Source organism: Pempheris klunzingeri, chromosome 10 (assembly GCF_042242105.1).
Source record: "Pempheris klunzingeri isolate RE-2024b chromosome 10, fPemKlu1.hap1, whole genome shotgun sequence".
NCBI lineage: Eukaryota > Metazoa > Chordata > Actinopteri > Acropomatiformes > Pempheridae > Pempheris > Pempheris klunzingeri.
In genome coordinates this window covers 26,001,499-26,024,127 of record NC_092021.1, presented here as the reverse complement: position 1 = coordinate 26,024,127, position 22,629 = coordinate 26,001,499, and the positions used below count along the sequence as shown (strand labels likewise).

The 22,629-nt window shown below is 43.9% G+C and overlaps 1 protein-coding gene across 1 annotated transcript; it reads left to right on the top strand.

The window, feature by feature from the left end:
- On the top strand, positions 1 to 22,323 carry parp4 (poly (ADP-ribose) polymerase family, member 4). Its single transcript, XM_070838322.1, has 36 exons — positions 1 to 85; positions 1,044 to 1,189; positions 1,275 to 1,486; positions 2,928 to 2,984; positions 3,787 to 3,865; positions 3,946 to 4,041; positions 4,475 to 4,633; positions 5,142 to 5,279; positions 5,389 to 5,556; positions 6,125 to 6,276; positions 6,753 to 6,884; positions 7,078 to 7,176; positions 7,286 to 7,469; positions 7,775 to 7,916; positions 8,776 to 8,918; positions 9,090 to 9,221; positions 9,728 to 9,814; positions 10,434 to 10,598; positions 10,836 to 10,882; positions 11,127 to 11,208; positions 11,897 to 12,034; positions 12,156 to 12,345; positions 12,822 to 12,892; positions 13,344 to 13,531; positions 14,246 to 14,345; positions 14,456 to 14,626; positions 14,875 to 14,955; positions 16,213 to 16,293; positions 16,367 to 16,462; positions 16,574 to 16,726; positions 16,808 to 16,930; positions 17,384 to 18,171; positions 18,950 to 19,025; positions 19,514 to 19,616; positions 19,915 to 20,047; positions 20,464 to 22,323. The coding sequence occupies exons 2-36, from the start codon at positions 1,064 to 1,066 to the stop codon at positions 20,669 to 20,671; spliced, it is 5,100 nt and encodes a 1,699-aa protein (XP_070694423.1). The 5' UTR covers positions 1 to 85; positions 1,044 to 1,063; the 3' UTR covers positions 20,672 to 22,323.
- Positions 22,324 to 22,629: the final 306 nt, after the last annotated feature.

Here is a 22,629-nt window from a genome sequence, read left to right as displayed (position 1 = left end):
CTGAAACAGGAGCTGCTGTCAAACTGTTTTCACACTGTTGGTCCTGAAAACCTCCGACAGACATCGGCTGCATGGTCTCAGTGAGGTGAGCCTGGTTTTCTGTGTTTAACCAGAGTTTGGTCACAGTTATGGCTACTCTAACCAGGCTAACTAGCTTAGTAGCTGTCACTTTAGTTAGCTAAATGTTAGTGAGCGGAGATAAGAGGGTTTTTATGGGGAAGAGCTCCTGTGAGACATTTAATCTGATCACTTAGTTTGTCCTCTTTGTTTACTGCTGCATTCTGATTTATATCTGGTCTGTTTCTGTCTGTGTCTGTGTTTGTCTGTCATAGTTCTTAAGTTTACATGAGAAAAATAACTGATTGACAGCTGAGGAAGGTGCTGCTGGTTTCATTATTATCATTATTATCATTATTATTATTATTATTATTGTTATTATTACACATTATTCTACAGCAGGTTTGCTTCCGCATTTGTTTCCCAGCATGTCCGGATTAGGGGTGTGTGTGTGTGTGTGTGTGTGTGTGTGTGTGTGTGTGTGTGTGTGTGAGAGTGTGTGTGTGTGTGTGTGTGTGTGTGTGTGTGTGAGAGAGTGTGTGTGTGTGTGTGTGTGTGTGTGTGAGAGAGAGTGTGTGAGAGTGTGTGTGAGAGAGTGTGTGTGAGAGTGTGTGTGAGAGAGTGTGTGTGAGAGTGTGTGTGTGTGTGTGTGTGTATTACATCAGTGCACCTGCTCTACCTTTATTAACCTACGTAAAAATCTATTAACCTGCCCTACTATTCACACACACACACACACACACACACACACACACACACACACACACACACACACACACACACACACACACACACGCCAACAAAAGCAGCAGCTGAGAGGAGAGTGTGTCTGGGTTAGTAACCTGTGCAGGTGTGTCCCCGCTCACAGGTGTGTCTCCTCTCCGCTCACAGGTGTGTCTCCGCTCACAGGTGTGTCTCCTCTCCGCTCACAGGTGTGTCCCCACTCACAGGTGTGTCTCCGCTCACAGGTGTGTCTCCGCTCACAGGTGTGTCTCCGCTCACAGGCATGGCTGTGTTTGAGAACTGCTCGGTGCTTTTGGAGCTGAAAAACTTGCCCTTCAAGGAGAAGAACAGGCTGAGGTCTGCAGTCACACAGAATGGAGGCAGCATCTCCTTCGTGGTCAATAAACAGGTGCGAGGATGCGATCGTCTCCCCGCTGGAGGTGTAGGTGTCCCACAGAAGTGTCGGCTCTAACTTCTGCCTACGTTTCCCACAGTGCTCTCTGATAGTGACCAGAGACGTGTCCACCCTGAGCGCCAACAGGCTGCGCAGCATCCACAAGCACCACACGCCCGTGGTGGGGGTGGACTACGTGTACAGCTGTGTGGAGAGAGGAGTTCTCCTGCCTGTGGACGAATACACTCTGGACACTTCCTCTTCCTCCCCTTCTGCTGTCTCGCCTCCTCTTCCTCTCTCCTCACCGATGCCGCTCTCACGTCAAGGTATTGTCCTACGTTACTGTAATCAGTAAGTGTTGGATAAGGACCGTGCTCTACAAACATTCAGCTCTGAATGAGAATGATTAGTTGTGCCAGTTTTAGCTGTCGGCTGATTCCCATCTGCAGATTAATCACACTGTCACAGTTCTACAGACATTCATCCATTACAGTCTGGAGAACTACAGTCCATTCATTTAACCATCATTCAGATTAATGTTGACATGACTGGTTGCTCACTATCTACTTTCAAAAATGCTTTAGATGCTTCTTTAGTTAATGAGCTGATAATATGTGTGAATTTAGCAGATTATATTTGGATGTTCCTGCTCCTCTTTTTAATAAGTGTTTTTGATTGACTAATAACTCAAAGCTGTGGATTCAGTAATTAGAAAACCACTGGATATTGTTCTGTTCTGTTTTGGTTTAACATGGACGTTACTCCTGATGTTTAAGCAACATAAGTGCCGACATAATGTCACAGAAAAAAACAAAAACAAAACGTGTATCTGTATCTGACGGCCTCTGGAGTTACTCCTACTACTTAGGATGGAAATGATATGATCAATGATAAATGATAATGATTCTATGATGGATAAAAAAGACCCTGAACCCTGAACTTTGTCATTGATGTCTGTGTCAGACTGATAAAAAGCTCCATGAGGGTGACCCATTAACCCAGAACTGTGTCATCTAAAGAGAGAAGTGTGAGTTTTCTGTAATGATGAATTTCACATTTCAGAATCCAAAATCATACTGCGGATGCTGGCTCCAAAACAAAGGTGTAGGAGGAACGAGGTTTTGTAAATCAGAACATGATTCACCTCTGGAGCCAGGACTGAATATCATATATAACATATTTATTTATTTTTATGTGTGAATGCATATTATGCAACGTTATGTTTGGGTTGTTTTAAAGCGAGCAGACTAAGCAGTGTGGGTTTGTACAATCAGAGATGTGGGATTGTAAAACGCTAATCATTCACTTTGTAAGGCCTGTGTAATCCAGTCACAGAGGGCAGGCAGACTAACCCAGCTCCAGCACAGGGACTCACGGGTCCTCTCAGTCAGACACAAGCCATGAGTTTCTTGTCCTGTTGTCACTGTGTTTCCACGGTGATCTATGGATTTTCTGATCCGGTTTAGGATCAGTCAGCAGGTTTAGCTGCATACTGCAGGCTCTGGGCCTGATGAAGGGTGTGTTTGCTCTTCAGGTGTGTGCCTTACTGTGGCTTCTTACACATTCAGAGCTTTATGAAGAGTGTCTGTAGGAACCCATATGTCAGCATGCATACAAAGCCATAACCTTCACTCAGACTTGTAGAACATGTGACATGAGCTTGAGGTGTGGGTGTGTTCTGTCTTGCAGTGTCCAAAGTCCCAGCGAGGGAAGCAGCTGCTGAGCCGCCCAAAGGCCCAGCCGAGCCTGTCAGCCACACTCAGAGGGCAGAGTGTCCAGAGAGGAGCAGGAAACTCCTGGGAAAGTACAGGTGAGAGCATCATGTCGTGTCAGCCCGGACTGTTAGAGCCAGAGACATGAGAGTATAACACACAGTCACACAGAGTTCATCAGAAATAACGTGTTCTACAGACTGTTTGAACGTAGCGTAACGCTGTCTTCAGACCAGTCGGCTCTTTGGTGGCCTGCTCTCTGTGCTGCGTTAGAGCTCCCTCACAGACCCACTCTGCTCCATCCTGACTTGTTTACTCAGCTAATCTTAGCCAAGACTGTAAATTAGCAGCTTATTTACATTTACAAATCTCCCCCTGAAGCCGCCATTCGCTGAAGATATTGAGCTTGAGGTAGTGAGAGCGTGCACGGGGAACATCAGCAGTGATCGATGCTGCGTCAGAGACTCCTCCTGCTCTGATTGGTCGTTTTGATTCAGGCTCGGTGGACTACGAGCACTAGAAGGAACCTGATTTTATTGTCACAGCTTTCCTGTCTCGTGTGCTCCTGTTAGGATATAGTGACTGTTTCAGCAGACATGACAAAAACATGTTTAAACTTACCTACTGATCCTTGAGTTGTACAGACGGTTACAGGCAGAGCACTGAGGGTGCAGCCACCGTTGAGAATACTCATTCATTTGCTAATTTCCTTCAGATCTCAGCGTTATCCATTCCAACACCTGCTCACTACTGCTCACACACCTCCGAAACAACTGGAGAAAAAACACATCACAAGAGTTTAAAGCCAATATTTAGTTTTCATGAACGCTTCTACTGAATAATTATTTCCAAATTACATGTAAAATGTCACTGATGTTTGCATTTTGTTACATTTCACAGACTCTATGCTGAAACAGATGATGATCTTCCATCGTACCCGGATCATTTTCAAGTGGCAAAGTATTCAGTCTTCGAAAAGGTAAAGCAGCTCACTGCTGCAGCTCAGTGCAACAGCGCTGGAGTCATTATCGTTATTAATAATGTCTTATTTCCCTGAAGAAAAGCAGCAACACATGGTGTGTGCTGGAGCTGCAGAGTGTCAGAGGAGAGGGAGGATGGCAGTATCGTGTGGTCCGGCACTGGAAGGTCATGAAGGTACGAATCCTTCTGCATGTAACTGCTCACAATTTGGCAATATAATCATTTTTATTAGCTTGATACTGAAAACAAACAGAACTTCCTGTCTGCTCTTCATCTCTGTTCACTCTGTTTAATGTTTTACTGTTTCCCTTAACATAGTTCATCGTTGGGGGTTTTATGTGTTTAATTTACTGATGATGACTTTCTGTTGCTGTCATTTGTCTCTCATATTATAGGAAGTCCTTTTATTGATCTTCCTTTGTGAGCTGTTCTTTTTTTCTCCTTCATGTCTTAAAACAAGCTGTGGAGGTGAACTGAAGTTGGGGCTTGTTGTGGCTTTGTTTTTATTTTGTACTAAATCAGAGCAACAACAATCAAGTTAGACTTGAACAGAGAAACAAAGTGCATGTTGGGAAAAGATAAAAACACGGCTGTGTCGTCTTACCAGGCGGCGGTGGTGACGGACACGCTGGTGTTTCTGTCCACGTCAGAGGAAGCTCTAGAGGTGTACGAAGCCCTGACGGAGAGCACACAGGCTGCCGGTCTGCTACCGAGGAGCAACATCCCCCCACAGGCCCAGGTCCAGGGCTCGGCCCCCCTTCAGCAGGTCGCTCACACTCACTGCTCATTACTTAAGTGGTTTACACCATGAGACGGGCACCACACTGTAACTAGGAATACAGTTTAACGGTTTCCTGCAAGGCATTGTGGGCATTGTAGTTTTATTTCCGCATTACATGTTCAAGAAGCTGTTTTTTTTCCCAATCACAGTACCACCTCAGTGGTCTGGCCATCCTTTAGATTTCCAAGATGTTTTTTTAAGTTTAAATTACAATTATGTATGCCCAGTCAGTTCAGAGTTCAGTGAATTACCAAAGGTTTACTCCGTGTTCTGCACACACGTGATGTTCTGCACACACGTGATGTTCTGCACACATGTGATGTTCTGCACACATTTGATGTTCTGCACACACAGGTATTTCTGACACACGTGATCAGCAGCTCAGTTTTTAGGGTTTTGAGCTCGACTTTGTGTTATTATGATGTCTGAAGCCCGTTTGTAGTTGAGTCTGACGAGCTAATCAGTTGATGTTCGTGCCTGGTTTGACTGACAGCTGCTGCTGGAGGAGAAGCTCAACACAGGAAGCTTGTCGCAGGAAGAGGCCGTGTTTGTGGAGCTGCTGTGGACTGAGGCTCTGGGCAGCCTGGGAAGTATCCTGAGTGTTTCTGTTGACAAGCTCAGCCTCAATGATGTAAGGTTGTCTTCTGTGGGTTGTTCTGTAAAAATCTCCGTCTGTGTGAACCATGAATCTCATTAGGATTACGCTCCATTCCTTCGTGTGTGTGTGTGTGTGTGTGTAGGTGAGCAGGGTGGAGGGCTTGTTGCTTCAGGCTCAGAGGAAGCTCAGGGAGGCAAATCATACTGAGGTGACGTCTCTCCTGGATGAGGTTTACACACTGCTGCCACACAGAGCGCCCCGCTTAGCTCCCAATGCCAAGCTCATCTCTCAGAAGCTGGACCTCTGTCAGGTACCACAGGACACACACACACATACAGGTACACCTAAGTATAGACATGAAGTACGGTTATGTCTAGTAGGTCCTTTCAAAGGTTTTCAATTGTCTATTTCTGATATACTGAGACAATTAGTGAATAGTTTATACTGAATACAGTTAGTATGCAGTACAGTGTGTCTAATAAATACTCTTGGGCACACAAAGAGAGTTGTCAGTTTAGATAAGATAAATATCAGATAATCACACTGTTTGTGTTGACAGACTGTTTTTTTCTGACCTCCTGGGCTTCTAAAGACATTTGGTTCTTAAATATTTGATGTTTGTATTCAACAGAGAACAAATTCACATTTTAATTTTGAGTTAATCTCATTTATTGCAATGATAATTGAAACCTCTGGTATTATAGGTCATAATAATATGACCTCATGTGTCTTATTTTGTTCTAAACAGTTCAAGTATGGAGCACAATAGTAATAGTAGTAGTAGTAAAAACCGATCGCTCCCATACACTCTTAGCTCACATCCACTGTCCCCTGTATATATCCATGAACGTGATCGTTTGTCAATCGTTTTTCTCAAGTTAATCAGAGACGTCCTGAACGTCAGTGAAATGACCCTGAGAAGCCCCGTGCCTTCCTCTCTGGGGAAGTACCGCGCTCTGAGGTGCAGCATTGAGACTGTTCCCCCCAGCAGCTCCGAGTTTCAGGCTGCGACCTCCCTGCTGCAGGACAGGTAGTGTACCACCTCAGTCTGTCTTTAGCTAATGACACTCTGCAGGGAAGTGGAGTCCGTTTACAGTGACACAAAACACACCTCTGTTCCCAAAACCTGTTGAAATAAATACAGTACAACAATAAATACGCACCACCTGTCATATGTGGTCATATTTAAGGTCTTCTATTGTCACAAATCTACCAGAAAATACAGAGACATCACACAGTCTAGCTCAGTAAATGTCCAAAGAGAAGAGAGTTTAGAGACCGAATGCAGTTCACTCTTAATCAGCTGAAATAAGAAGGACATGCCATTCAAAGATTCATAGAGAAATTGTTGTAAATAGTGGAGAGTAGCTATGGAACAGTCTGAAAAAGTGTTTTGTGTCTTTTAAACTTCAGTTGTTGCAGAAGCGTCCTCACATTCACCAATAAAAATATGTTTTATCAGGTGTGTCTGGAATCTCGCAGCATGTTTTCATTTGTGCTTCGCAGCAACGTGCAGATCCTGCAGGTTCTGCGTGTCAGCAGAGGAGTGGAGCTGCAGACGTTTAAGAGTGAGCTCAGGAACATTAAGCCTCTTCTTCACTCCACCAGCTCCAGCAACTTTGTAGGAGTCCTGTCTCGGTGAGGTCACACACACACACTTAACACACACACACACAGTAATTCTGTGTCTTCTTTCTTTTCATGCACATAATACATAATAATGTGCTGCATGTGATGTTATATATATATTTCAGGTCTGCGTCTTCAACTGAATGAAGAAATCTGATCAGGGCTTTTATTTTGTAACTCAGTGTATTCACTCTCTCTGTAGTGGTCTGCTGCTGCCCCACATTGGAGTGGAGCATCATGGGATAGAGAGAAGAGATGCTGGTAATCTGGGCAGTGGAATCTACTTCAGTGATGCTGTTAGGTTAGTAGAAAGAAAAGTGTACAGCACAGAAATACAAACTAAGCCTGCAGTCCTCAACCCAGATGGCAACAACACAGCCATGTTTAGTCAGCATGTTCTCCATCCACAGCACCAGTCTGAAATACTCCCAGCCCAGTGTGACGGACGGCTCTCGGCTGCTGTTGGTGTGCGATGTGGCGTTGGGAAGGTGCAAGGACGTCCACAGGAGTGACCTCACACTGACTCAGGCTCCTGAGGGACACCACAGTGTGCACGGGGTCCGCCGCACCCCCAACAGTCAGTCTGAGTTTGAGGTAGGAGTGAACGAGTGTTTGGTAGAAAGATAAATAATATTGTGTTCTTGCTCTTAAAGACTGTTGCAGTTTAAATTGTATAATCTGAGTGTAAAATGCACTTATTACTTATCATATCTAAATTATTATTTACTGTTAAACTGTCTTGTGTTTCAGTCTCTTCTGAATGCAGCAGATTCTGTCACACCTTTTGAACGACAGGATTCTTATTATGAAAAACATATTCTAATCATGTTAGACTTTACAACGCTCAGCCCTAACACGTGTGTGTCTATGCCCCGTTAACGCGTGTGATGACGCTGCAGGATGACGAGTACGTGGTGTACAGCGCTGATCAGGTGAAGCTGAGGTACGTGGTTCAGTTCAGCATGGAGGGAGACCGACTGAAGGAGTTCAGTCCTGCCATCAGCACCTCAGCTGAGCCGTGTCCACCCTCCTCTGACCAAGGTGAGCGCACTGCAATACATTTCAGTATCTCCTACAGGTTAGCAGTTTAAATAACATTAAAGTCTGATTTTGACTGTCATGTTGTCAGATGAGGGATAAATGATTCTCTGACCTCTGTGGCTCCTAAAGCCAATGTTTGAGCCACTTTGATAAACTGGTTTACCAAATACCATCAAAGTGCTGCTATCCCGTCCTCTGAGCTTACAGTAAGTATGCAGTGTTCCACTTCAGACCCAGAGACTGTATAGAACACATTTGTTGTGTAGCTTTGAGCTCAGCATTTTCAAAATTGCAGTCTTGGTTTAACGGCCGTCACTTTAATTTAGGAGCCGTGAATGACACAGGAGTATTTTCTCCCCTTTTTTATTCGTTAGGCTAAGACATGACCCAACTCTGACCAGGAAGAGGGGGTATTCGAGGGCAGGGCTCAATTTTCCTCTAAATGGGACCATAATTTACTTAAAGAACATCCTGTGCTGAAGAAGACTCTAAACCAGAGACTGAGAGCAGAAACTCATTAGAAAATATTTAAATAAGCTGATAAATCAGGAGAGAAGTCAGCTTATGATTCCATTTGAAGCCAGTGGAGTCGCCCCCTGCTGGACATTAAAGGTTAAAGGCTCTCTGTTCAGACCCAGAAGCATCGTACACTTCTTAGTACTGTGTCTGTGTTCAGACAGCAGGACAGTAAAAAGGAGATACAGAATCTCCAAAGTGCTTTGGCATTGAAAGGATCAAGGTTTGGCCATTAGTGGTTTCCGTTTTTGCAAATAAGTGCAAACATGTTTTTGTAGTAATTTAGCAGAAAAGGAAGTTTAAGAGAAAATAAATAAGTGTGTGTGTGTGTGTGTGTGTGTAGCGCTCGGTTCAGAGGTCGACGGGGTTGAAAGCGTTAAAAGCCCTCTGGAGGGTGTGACTGCGGGGCTGTTGGACAGCTCCGGACAGAAGCTCCCTCTGCAGGCCGTCCATGTAAAGTGTAAACTGGTGGATCTGCTCTCTCAGGTGACGTAAAAACATCTCATCCGTTTTTTTCTTTATTGTTTCATTACAGCTCGGTGATCTGACTGTTGATTTAATTAAACCTAAAATGCATCAGACTAATAAATGTCCTGACTTTTACTAGCTCATATCTGAAGTGAAGCACTGACATGTCCGTCGTCCGTCCTCTTTTAGGTTGTCATTTTCCAGAAATACACCAATCTGAGTTCTGTGCCCATTGAAGCCAAGTATGTGTTCCCGTTAGATAGTTCTGTAGCCGTGTGTGGATTTGAAGCTTTCATCAATGGGAAACATGTGGTGGGACAGGTAAGATCTCTTCTCCTACAGAGTTATTTTACAGTATTTCTGTGTCATCCAATGTCTTATTATTATCTTACTTCTCAGTATAGGGAAATTATCACAGAGGAAAATGAAAGTTCAGATTAACAAATCATCTGGCATCTGGAGTTTGAATTCATTTCGTCACTCCAAATGTGCAGTAAAGCAGAAGTATTGTTTCTCTTCTTCAGGGCTTTTACACATTGCGAGCAAATACTGACAGGCTGCACTTTTCTGACCGCTCACTGATTGGATACATCTTCAGATAGTCAGTTCAATTCAAGTCTAGTGACTCTGTTGGTGTGAAAGTTTTGGAAAACATCTTGCCAAAGTAAGAGTACAGAAATAAGATATTAGGTAACAAGGAAATACAGTAAAAAGAGAAATCTGTGGTAGTGATTGTACTGTATTGTTTCATCTATTAAATCTAACACTGTGAATTATTTGCCAAAACCAATCTAAGCTTATGTTTTGTATCTGTTTGGTACAAACAGGTGAAGGAGAAAGAGACGGCTCGCAGAGAGTACAGGCAGGCTATAGAGAGAGGCCACGGAGCCTACCTCATGGACCAGGACGCCCCGGTATGTCCACCCTAAAGTCTAACTGTGTCTAATACCGATATGTTACATACCCCTTTTCCACAGCATGTCAGTCATCTCATCAAATCGTTAAACTGACACGTAAATGGTTGTGATGTGAGAACCACTGGATCCATGAAGGGGTGTAACGATCCATCTGTCTGGATCCATATATCGATTCACAGATCAACAGACTAAAAGCATTGAGGCAAAGTGAAAACGTTGATCGCTAACGTCATGTTTAAGATGTGCCTTTATTTTGAAATTCCCCCTGGACCATTAGCTCCGCACTGAGAAAAAAGACGATGAGGATGTTTACTCCTCTCAGCAGTGTGGGAATATTTTGGAATTCGGAGAAACAGAAACTTTACAGACTGTTTGGCTGCTTCTTGATGGACTCTCACTAACATACTCACCCATCGTTGGATGCTCACATGATCGAATTATCAGCTCAGTGATTGGATGTTGTCTAGTTTGATTCTTCCCTGAAATCTCAAGTACACAAACTTGTGCGTTCTACTTTTTAATCAAAGACACAGATATTTTATTTCCATGCTAATCCAAGTCACATAACATTGTCTGTGAATAGGACCTAAAGACCTGCTTACTCTTTGTGCTGCAGGATGTGTTCACCATCAGTGTGGGAAACCTGCCGCCCGGTGCCACGGTCCTCATTAAGGTCACCTTTGTGTCAGAGCTGATCGTCAGAGACGGGAGTATCCTCTTCTCTCTGCCTGGAAGTGTGGCTCCATGGCAGGAGGGTGCAGCGCTCAACCAGACCACACAGGTAAGGACAGCCAATCGGTGTGCTATCGTACCATCTTCACCTTATTTTTCTTCTCAGCGGATGTTTTATGTGCATTTCCACAAAAACCAGTCATCACAGGCGACGTTATAAACTGAGACTTAAGTGTTGCTGTTGCTAAATATGGAGTTTAGAGGAAAGGCAAGAAAACTGGATCTCATTGGATGTGAGCGGCTGAACAGTGAAAGTAAAATGTCTTAATGTGTTTTTGCTCAACAGGTCACTGTAGAGAAGGTGTGTGTAACCGATGAAGCAGCAAGTTCCAGGTGAGCTATATCATGTGTTTTATGTTTAATCTAATTTGTAATCCATGAGATCCTTTCCTGAAATGTCTCTCAGCGGTGCAGTGTGGAGAACTAGTGGATCTATTGACCAGTTGAACTACAAACACTAATGACAGTTCAGTTAATTCTCAGTTAAAACATTTGGATAGAAAAGCGTGTTGTTCCTCTGGTGTTTGCTTCTGTGTCTTTGCCTGTATTGATGTTCACTCTGTTGTTTCTTCCTCAGAGAGTTCACCTTGGACATGTCAGTCGAGATGCCCAACGTGATCACCGCCCTAAAGTGCATCACTCACAAAGTCAAGATTAAGGTCATTTGGTTTCTCTTGATAAATTTGAAAATGTGGGCAGAAAGTCTACAAAATAAAATGTGCTGAATACCATAATGTTCTAGAAAATGTTTGAGCCGTCATACCGTCAAACTGTGTGTTATAATAAACATGATCTCGTCATTTTTTAATGTCATAGTATGTACATTTTCAAATATAGGACACATCTTCAATAGAATGGTGCCTGTTTTTCTGTTTTATCATCTCAGAAGGTGATTTGTTTGTTTTTTATCAGCATGTAAATAATTTGAGGTCTTTTATTTTTTTTTAGTTCATTTTCTCTTTTTCATGTTTTTGTGTGTGTGTCTGTGTGTCTGTGTGTGTGTGTCTGTGTGTGTGTCTGTGTGTGTGTCTGTGTGTGTGTCTGTGTGTCTGTGTGTGTGTCTGTGTGTGTGTGTCTGTGTGTCTGTGTGTGTGTGTCTGTGTGTGTGTCTGTGTGTGTCTGTGTGTCTGTGTGTGTGTGTGTGTGTGTGTGTCTGTGTGTGTCTGTGTGTGTGTGTGTGTGTCTCTGTGTGTGTCTGTGTGTGTGTGTGTGTGTGTGTCTGTGTGTGTGTGTGTGTCTGTGTGTGTGTGTGTGTGTGTGTGTCTGTGTGTGTGTGTGTGTGTGTGTGTCTGTGTGTGTGTCTGTGTGTGTGTGTGTGTGTGTGTGTGTGTGTGTGTGATCCCACAGAGAACAGACTGTAAGGCGGTGGTGAGCGTGCTGCCAGGAGAGCCTGTGGGTCCAGACGGTTTCCAGCTGTCAGTCACTCTGTCTGAGGTTCACCTGCCCAGGATGTGGGTGGAGAGACACCCTGACAAGGACAGCCAGGTCTGCCTGTCTGTCTGCCTGTCTGCCTGTCTGCCTGTCTGTCTGTCTGCCTGTCTGCCTGCCTGTCATTCATTCATGTAGCTTTTTTTAATCATGTCACGCTCTTCGCTCTCTTCTCCAGGCCTGCATGTTGGTTTTCTATCCAGACTTTGATGCCAAGTCCAGTTCAGCGGCCGATGAAGTCATCCTGTTGTTGGACACGTCTGAGTCCATGAAGGGAGAGTCTCTCCTCATGGCCCAGAGAGTCGCCCTGCAGGTCCTCAAAACCCTGGACCACAACCTCAGACTCAATGTCATTTTCTTTGGCACAGGTCAGTTTGCTCCTTTTAAAGGTTATGCAACTTCTTTTAGAAGCTACATTTGTTGAAATGAAATATATAGTTTGAAAAAGAGAATATCCAGATCCTGTCTTTACGTTTCATGGCCAGAGTGATAAATCTTAAGAAAGGCAGAGGAAGCACAAGTTGGCAAAGATGAAACAAAATAAAACTGAAAAAACTGAAGATGACAGATAGTGAAAGGAGTTAATTTGACAAATAATAATAACGATTTAAGAACCAAAAGAAAATTCTCAATGTGTTATGGACTGAAACTGAATGACACAATCGGTGTATAAAGGAATCAAAGCAGCACTTCTTTGTCTTACAGTCTCCATGACTATAAGTGTCACATCCAGACGTCTTGACACGTCAACCAAAACCCTGCACACACATATTTTGCTAAAGTAACCAGTGCCTACAGCAGTCAGGAGCCATCCTCCTGACTTTGAGCCTGTTTTGTCTGTCAGATCACACAGAAGCTTTCCTGGCAGCACAGCCGGTTGCTGAAGCTCGTCAGGTAGCCGAGAGCTTCATTAAGGTGAGTTTCATACTGTAGTTCAGCCTGGAAGCCTTGTTAGAGGGGATGTTGAGTGATTTAGCTGCAGAGCGTGAAGCAAGCATTGATTGTTATTTAAAATCAGAATAAGAGGGCTGCAGATCTTTGTTATTTTCTGTGATACATTTCATTCTCAGTGTTGTAGTCACACCAGATGAACAGCCTACGTTTGTTGTTTGTTGTCATATATTTGTCACAGTTGGCCACCATGTAAAACCAGATTCAAATAAACCGCTATGAGCTATTAAGATTATCTTAATAGTCTGTATTAGTGTGAATATTGGATGTTTTTTTTTATATAACAGTCAGCAGATTGTCAGAGGCTGACATGAACCATTTTTCCCACCGTGATCCTCATGATTACAACTATATCACATGAACTTAGTACGTGCCAGTGTGATCTGAAGGCTCTGCTCCTGTCCCTCTTAATCAGGGGGCCCCTCCAGTGGGGGGCAGCACTGAGCTGTGGCGGCCCCTGCGAGCTCTCAGCCTGCTGCCTCCGTCCCGTGGCGTCAGGAACCTGCTGCTGCTATCGGACGGCCACATCCAGAACGCAGAGTTCACCGTGCAGCTGCTCAGAGACAATGCTCAGCACAGCCGCCTCTTCACCTGCGGCCTCAGGTCTGAACGGGTCCAGTGGTCCCAAAGTACTTTAACTGGCCCTAAGACTTCTGTAGCAGTTCTTCTTCTGAGCTTTAATTTAAGTTTAGTTTTAAAAAATGATGTTGAATGTTATAAGGAGCTAGGAAGTAGGCCCACAGGGAGCCTAAGGGGGCCTGAAGAAAGCAAAAGATGTGCACAGCATCTAAAATCTGGTCAGATAACAAGAGAGAACTACCTCATAAAACTTCGTACTGAGCTCCGTCCAGCTGGTTTGTCTGCACGTTTGTTGATTTTAAGGTTTTATCCAGTGAAATCCTCTGCTGTTACCAGAGCAGACTTTAGATGCTGTGTACACATGACAGACACTGAAAAAAAGAAAAGATTTTATTTATCCCACACTGGGGAAATTCTGTCACAGCAACAGAGGAGACAGAAAAGGTACAGAAACAAAGTGTCAGTAACAGGATTAGTGCAAAAACAAAGGATACAACAGAATCTACAAATATAAAAATATAAAATATAGATGTGTGTGTATTGCACAGATTATTTCAAGTATTGATATTTGCTAATAAACATAATATTGTTAACCAAAACCTCTCATAATGACAAATATCAGACCCACAGCCGCCTTTTAAAAGGGACTGAAAAGATGCAGATGCAGAAAACTCACAGACACAGTGGTATCTGCCAGATACTTTGAAGGTGTGTGTCAATGATTGTTTTTCACTTCAGCTCCACAGCCAATCGGCACATGCTGAGAGCCCTGGCCCAGGCCGGGGGCGGAGCCTTCGAATTCTTCGACACAAAAACAAAACACAACTGGGCAGAGAAGGTGAGACCGGCGGCCTTTTGATAATCACAGATTATTCTCATTTTCTGTTGCTGCTATTGATTTGAGCAGCCAACCAGACTTCCATCTGTCGGCCTCTGTCCTGATCGCAGGTGGCCTGTCAGGTGAAGCGCATGGCGTCTCCTTGCTGCAGCTCAGTGTCAGTGAAGTGGCAGCAGTTAAACCCGACAGCGCCCCCTCCTGCGCAAGCCCCCAAGCAGCTCCATGCTCTCTTCAATGACTGTCACACCCTGGTGTATGGCTTCGTGCCGCACTGCACTCAGGTATGCAGCTTAAACACACGGTTACCAACTGAATTACAGCTGGATTGTCCGTGTTCTTGTAATGCCTGCAGACATTTTGATTTTTCTGTCAGTGCGTGCATTCAGATGGGGCTGCAACTACTGTGATAGTTATTTTAAATCATCAGCAATGAATTTATCTGTCTTGTGAAAATGCCCATCAGAATAAAGTGACAAATATCCGGCTTGTTTCCTTGATAAATGACTCGAATGATTGTTAATGCACACAGGCCACCCTCCTTGGAAACCTGAGTGGTCAGGAGCTCAAAACTATGGTGTCCACCAGTGAGCTGCAGAAGACCAGGGGCACAGTGAGAACACACACACACACACACACACACACACACACACAGTCATTAATCACCAGTCTAAATGTCACTTGATTACATTTTTTGTTAACCAATAGACTCAGCAACTAAAGCTGACCAGATTTACATACACTGAATATTACATTTTGTTGCCTTTATTCCCACAAAGACAACATTCCTACTAATCTGTCTACTAAAGAAAAGGAATAGTTCCAGTAATATTTCCTGCTTCATAAGCAGCTGTTTGTGCTCCAATTAATGTGTCACTCATCACGTCAAATCTTTCGAACGTTGCCCTGCTGTGACGGACCGTGTGAACACAGCCTCCTTGAAAAGGTCGGCATTGCGATATTTCCAAAAACCTGTTGATACCTGAGTTGTTGAAAATGTTTAACGGTAGGTGTGTTGCCCTTTTGGTCAGCATCTCTACCCCAGCCCTGCAAGCTGAGACCCCAACTGAGACCCATATTCCAAAATGCGCTGTATTTATGTCTAAAGAATACTCCTAAAACCTCAGTGATATCGGCAAACAGTGAACCCTCGTGAGAACCGTGATAGGCGAAATCCGTGAAGTAGAAACCTTTATTTTTTTTACAATTATTATACAATTAAATACTCTATTATACATTGAAACCAAAGAACAAACCCTTTTTACAGGCCCAAGCATTTGTTTAACAAATAAAAGTACTGTATAAACATTTTTTTTTTTTTTTTACAAATAACTACTGTACTGTCAAATAATAATTTTAATCATCAATGTGAACTGAAGGCTTCAAATTGCGGAGATCAGCACCGCCCCACCGCGACCCGAGTAATTGGATTCGAACGGGAGAAAATGAAAAAAAAAAAGTACAGTCGGACAAATAGTGACTCACGTGTATTTCACTGCTCTTCTGACTGAGCCGCTGCATCCTGACTCCGCTCTGCAGTGTTTTCCTTCCTCTGAAGCCCGCGGTGCAGGTGTGTTTTTTCGAGAGAAGAACATAGTGATAGGCAGTTGTTGTCGCTCTTTTTTCTTCTGGGCAAAAAGATCCTTATACACCGACATGCCACCATCGATTACGTTGGAGAACGTAAACACCTGACACGTTCTTGACACGTGTCAGGTGTTCATAACAATAGTGGAATATTACTGTGCATGTCAGAATAGTCAGTGTCTCACACAACACACACATCGAAACCAGTTTGCTGTGCAGATACTGATGCAGCTTGACGGTGATCGTCCTCATGATTGTGACCTGTATTCATGTGTGTGTTCAGTTTCTTCACAAGCTCACAGCAAGAGCCCTCATCAGGGACTACGAAGATGGAAGCCTGGATCCCAGTGAAGCTGAACATGAGGTGTGTGTGTCAGCGCGTGAGACCTCAGTTTAGTCTGAGCTCCACATGTTGACTAGGATTTTTGCTTTTCCAGGGTAAGAAGGCGGAGTTGAAGCATTTCATCATCGAGCTGAGCAAAGAGTTCTCCATCCTGTCTCAGTTCACCAGCTTTGTAGCCATCGAGGAGAGGGTTTGTGCAACTTTCAGCCTCTCTCACAGCCTTCCACTGTTAAATGGTAGCTGCTCGGAGCAACCAGCCCGCTCACCCGCTCTGTTTTGTAACTCATCTGCTTCGTTTTAGGACTCTGAACAAGCTGAGGAGGGCTTCACAGACATCCCCAAGCTGATCGCAGAGGAAGATGTGGACTTCCTCCCCTACATCAGCTGGATATCTCCTCAGGATGGTGTAGAGCAGGAATGTTTGGATGCTAATGTTGTAGATTGTTCCATGGAGGTAACGTCATGCTGTGTGTCATGTTATCAGAGGGGAAGCACAGAGAACATGTACTTCATTGCATTTGTCTCTCTGATGTAGACAGAGGAGGAAGATCTTGGAGACCTGTCGGGACCCGAGAGAGATTATGCATATTATGAAGATTTTGCAACAGATTTTTCATGTTATGACATGAAATCAGTGTCTCCACAGTATTCGCCCACGGTGAGTCGCTTCACAGACAAACGTGCAGACTGCAGCTCCACATTTGCTATTTTGGGGGGGACAACAAATGCATGTTTAGATAAGACTGCTCTGCATGGACAGTGTGAAAAATAAACAAGGAACTTAGGTTAACAGATCCTAAATTAGGATCAAATGTCCTTATGTGACACATGACTTTATGCTGACATGTAAAGTTAATGATTCTAACTCAATGCCTCCTGCATGTGCTTCACACTGACTGTAGCTTAACATGAAAGCAGAGGCAGGTCTTAGGTAACATGACCAAGAAGTTAGAACTCGATAGAACTGATCTGAAAACAGATTTATGTGTGTGAACTACGATAAACTCACTGCAGTTTCAAAAAACGCAAGAGGTTTGTAGTTCAGTTTTAATTTGTGAGCAAAAGATAGATTGTAACTCTTAGTTTTCTTTCTGTTTCTCTCTTTTTGTAGAGTCCCACTATCTCACCAGTGCAAAAGCCTCAGCAACATCAGGAAAGCACACTGGGTGGTGAAGGATTTAGGAAGCTTAGCTATGGATTCAATGCAGCTCCTCTTGTGTATTCATTTGGGCAAACCAAATTTTTAACCTCTGCATTCACTCCACCTCCTCCTCCTCCTCCACATCCTAATGCTCTGGACCTCTCATTTTCTCCTCCTCCTCCTCCTCGTCCTCCTCGTCCTCCTGGTATTCCTCTTCCTCCTCCTCCTGTCCAAGCTCCTGCCGGTAGTTCTCTATTCCCAGTCAGTCTGTTAAGGCACCAAATGATGATGAGTAAGCCCATAATACAGGGATCACCTGCCATTCCAGCAGTGGCAGCAGCATCAGGGTCACGTGTATCTGAAATCGCTACAAGACAATTGGGAATGAGTTCCCCTTGCCCTATGAGCGGGGTTCCTTCTGCACCTGGAACTCTGTTCTCTGCATCAGAGCCCGCGGTTGTAGGGGTTATACGTTCGCTAGCAACTTCAGGCTCAGTGATCTCCACGGATGGAGATAGATTCACAGGCTTCTCTTTTGAGAGGGGCGTAAGACAAGTTCCACAACAGGCCTGGTCAGGTCTGGTTGGTTTCACTGGGTTTCACTCCAAGAGAGAGGACAGTGAGCCATCACGACCTCCGTATCCCAGACAGATGATATGTCGCGGAAGGAGTCAGCCCCCCCTTCCACCAAAGCACAGCATAGCATACTTGGCTTCTGAGTTGTGTTCTCCGTCTGTTCCACGTCATCGACGCAAGTTGTGAGTTCTCACTTATTCTTCAACACTAATAACAGTTCTTGTAAAACAGCTGTTGTTGCCAAAATTCTCTACTTATTTAAACGGGGTTAAAATCAGCACAAGTGTGTGTTCTGCTCACCTTTCTGGACTACTAAGAGAAATGAGTGGGCTAGTGAGGTATGTGGAGCCTAAAACAGAGTCTTCAGTGTCAGGAAGGTGGCTCCATTTTAGCCTTTCTAGATCACCATGGTAACTGATGCTGCAAACTTAACCTGGTCTGGTTATGTTCAGAGTGATATGAATGCTAACTGTGATGCTAATATGTTGAGCCATACATTATTATAATGTCACCAAACGTCATCCTCACACTGATGAAGGCTCAGCAGCTACAGACCTCTGTGGGTCATGTTTTTATCTTTGGTCCTTTTAAGCTGCTAAATCCCGTTTCCACAGCAGCTCCACCGGTTAGAAAACTGATTAGTCTATCGGCATTCATCACAGATAATACTCCTCGCAGACGCTCCTTTAGAAGTAACCAGGAGGACTAAGAAAGTAAAAAGAAGCACGTTCACTTCTTCTGCAGCGCTCCTCTCTCGCCTTATTTACACCAACAGTTTTTTAGATTCTTCATGTTTCTCCAGTGTAACAAATCACAGAGCCTGAGACAGACCATAACCACCTTCATCATACCTGTTGTCTCTGACTGTGAGTTTAGGGTTTGTGGAACCCGCTGTTGGACTGCGTGCTGCACCCGTCTGCTGTCACACCACTGTCAGTATCTGTGATCATGTTGTTTCAGGACAATGATCAGAGGGGAGGCTGCTGCTGAAGCACCGAAGCCCGGATGGGCAAAGATCTTCCAGATGCAGACTTCAGTAAGATACGATGAAATTTAACTCAAAGCTACTGGAACAAATGAAACTAAAAACATAACTCATGGCTTTGTTTCTGTCACGTTTAGCAACTCAAGGGCTCTGAAATTGTTTATGCTTAAACTTTTGCCTTCCCCCGCTTGAAGATTTGTCAGTTCAGATCCTTAGTTTTGGGGCCCCATGGCTCTCCTGGACGACTCAGCAGCTTTAGTGATGTTTACGTACAGTGTGCATCCATAGGCAAAGCCAGTCTGAGTTACACAAGCAGTCGTTTGCTTTGGTTTTTAGTTCTGCCACAGTTTGACGGTTTGTTTTGATCCAGTCTCGCTCCTTTTACCACAGGGGTTTCCTAACAATCTCCTAACAAGCAATCTCAGTAGCGTTTGTTGTCTTTCAGTGCTTGTTTACACCAGCAGTACTCAGGGAAGCGAGACGTTGATGTTTTGGTGGCATAAGTTTCTCACCACTTCATGTGTGTGTGTGTGTTGCAGGAGGGCTACTGGGAGCTGACCACGCAGCTGGGTGACTGTATTAACGTCAATGTAGATCTGTTTGCCAACGTGTTCCTGAAAAACAAAGGCATCCTCTCTCTTGGTGAGCGCCCTCAGGACCTGTTTCAGGCCTTCAGAGCGGAAATGGCTTTGAGATTACCCATCATGTTGACCCAACTCTCACATCTTTCTGGGACTAGAAGACTGGGATTATACAGTGGAGGCTTAGTGTAAAATGTCTCCATCACAAGCTACAAATTTCAGAGAGAAATGTCTCAATAACTCTTATTTACTTACTTTAATACTTAGGATTAAAGTGTCTGTATTTTTGAGCTTTGGTTCTCACTAGTTCCTACCACTGTAACGTGTGTGTGTGTGTGTGTGTGTGTGTGTGTGTGTAGGTGTGAGGGCCCATGCAGACATCCTGAGGCTGCTGGCGACTCTTCTGGTCCTGCAGCTGATGCGGGTGGAGAGGCTGGAGGAAGGCAAGCTGCTCCGCACCCTCTTCTCCCTGGAAGAGTGCTCCCAGCCCAGGTCTGTCCCAAAGTCTGCTGCTGTTTGTGGAAACACATCAACGCTGTGTGAACATGTTCAAAACAGGACATGGGAGGAAAAAAACAAGTGTGATGTCTTTATGTCAACTGAGCACATGTTTCTCAGCCCTACTCACAGTGAGAGCCTGACTTGAATGAGGCTAAAGTAGAATCCAGAGGGTTACATTATGCAGTAGAAAGTCAAAGGGCACAAAGGGCCGGCATGTACGGAGCAGTAATCTCTACAAGCAGCAGAACTGTATTTAAGCAGGACCTTAAAATGCTCTGTGTCTTTGAAAGGACGTCTTAAAATCACACTTCCCTGATTTAATCCATTTTTCTCACTTGTGGAAGTTTCATGATCGTAGCTCCCGGAGTGGCGGCCTGTTTTAGTAACCACTGGACTGTTTCTCCCAGGCCTGAGCGATGGGAGCAGGTGAAGAAGGCGGTGGACTGGGTTTGCTGGGCCGACCGGCAGTACCCTTGTGTCTACAGCCGGCTGGAGTTCGGTCGGAGCTGGGAATCCTCCACCCGTCAGCTGCTGGGTTACGAAGGCCTCCCTCCCTTCTCACCTCTGAGTGGGCTGAACCTGCAGAGGGCTGCTGCCCCCCAACTGGTCCACTGAGCAGGCTGACATGGCGTAACATGGAGAGAACGTAGGATGAGATAATCATGAGACTTTTCTTCACACAGACATGCATATCTTTTCTTTTTCTAAAACACTTGGAGCCGTGTCTGCAGTGTGTAGGGGTTAGCAGCTTTAGCTTTTTAATTTTCACTCCTCTGGCATGATTTAAGTTGGAATATACCAACCAGCAGCAAATGAAAGATTACAGTCTCAGCCATAAATAAAGATGTTTTAATGTACACATGATTTTATAAAGAGCATTTGTTAAAAAGCTATAGTTACAAAACAAATTGACCAGCTGATCAAGAACCAGAAACATTCTCATTTGATCGAATATAACAACATTTTAAGCAGTTCATCAGGAATGTCGAGTTCCTTTTTCTACTATTCTGACTATTCAGACAATACTAACAACTATCCTAACAATATAAACAATGTTTTAATCTTTCAAAATGATTTTTAATCTCTCAAAATATCTCAACAAAATGTGCATTTAACATTAAATAGAATATCTAACTAGCTAAACTAGCTTCTGACCAGTTGCTAACTTAAGCTGTGTGCATATATGTGTACACGTGTGTCACATCATATAACAGAAGAAACACACACTGTACTCACACAGGGAGAGCTGCAACACCACAATAACACTTGTCACACATACTATGAGTGTGTGTCCTGCCATATTTTTTACTTAATGCTAATATACTGAGGTGCATCTGTGATGAAGTTATAATGAATGTATGAATTCTCATCACACACAAAATGTAGCTGATTGTAGTTTTATTATACGTTTAGTGCTAAAGGTATTTTAACATATTGGATGGATGCAGGGAAAGAAGGCGAACATTGCTGTCTCTGCCTGATGCAGTTGGCTTTCTGCTGTAAGCTGATTTTCATCAATATGACAAACGCAGTTGTTGTTTTTTTAAATCATGGGGGGGGATTTGAGATTTTTTTTTTCTCATGGAGAAAGCCAGTTTCCTGGCTGTGCATGCGGGTAACCAGGTTTCTAATCAAAGCCTCCAGATAACTAAAGTATCACCGTGACAGCAGAGTGGCAGGATAACAGGAAAGAGCAGGACGTTTAGAATAATCCCATCCAAAATTAGACTAAAGCTGAAGCTACAGTCGGTCTGTTTCCACTGGTGACCGGTGTGTTCAGACACATTCACACTGTAGGGAAAGCTGCCTTCCTGCTGACACACACACACTTTAGACATCAGGAAGCAGAGCCTGCTATCATTACCTCAGTTACCTTGATTACCTACCTGCTACATGTCTGGTTCACACATCACAGCACCTGGCTTCTTGAGTGCACTTCAATGTATTGTGTGTTTAACCCACTGGTGGTCATTCAGAGGATGAACAGCATGTTGAACACACACATTCACACATTCAAGTTCCCTGTTTTGGCTTCCCACAAACGTCCAAAAGAGAAGAAAGTGCATCAGATGCGGTTTTCATCAAAGAACTTGTACAGGCTGGCATTTAAAGATAAGAAGGTTACCACACCACTTCCTCTTTATTTTCCTCAGACGCATATTATGGCTCTACTTTGGTTTGCTGAGGAAATACATGTTATATTCTTTCTGTGTAATCATGAGCAACATTAAAATCTTTCAAAACTCAAGGAACATTGAGTGCATCAATATGTAAAAGACTGAACCTCTTTATTTTACATGGAAAATACAACATTCACAAATGCAAAGGGGCTAAAAAGAAGCCACACATAGAACATCTGAAGCAATGAAAGCTTTGAATGTTTTTCTTTGGTGGTACCACTGTGTCCTGGATTTCTTGTTTTCATCTGTATCCCCACAGTGTGTTTTGTTTGGCTTGAGCATGATACAGTTAAAATAGATAATTGATTAAACACACTTACGGCGTAAGAGAGGGCACCTCGCTCTGTAAAGAGCACAGGGTGGTGAGAAAAATGGTTTTATGAGTTTAAAGAT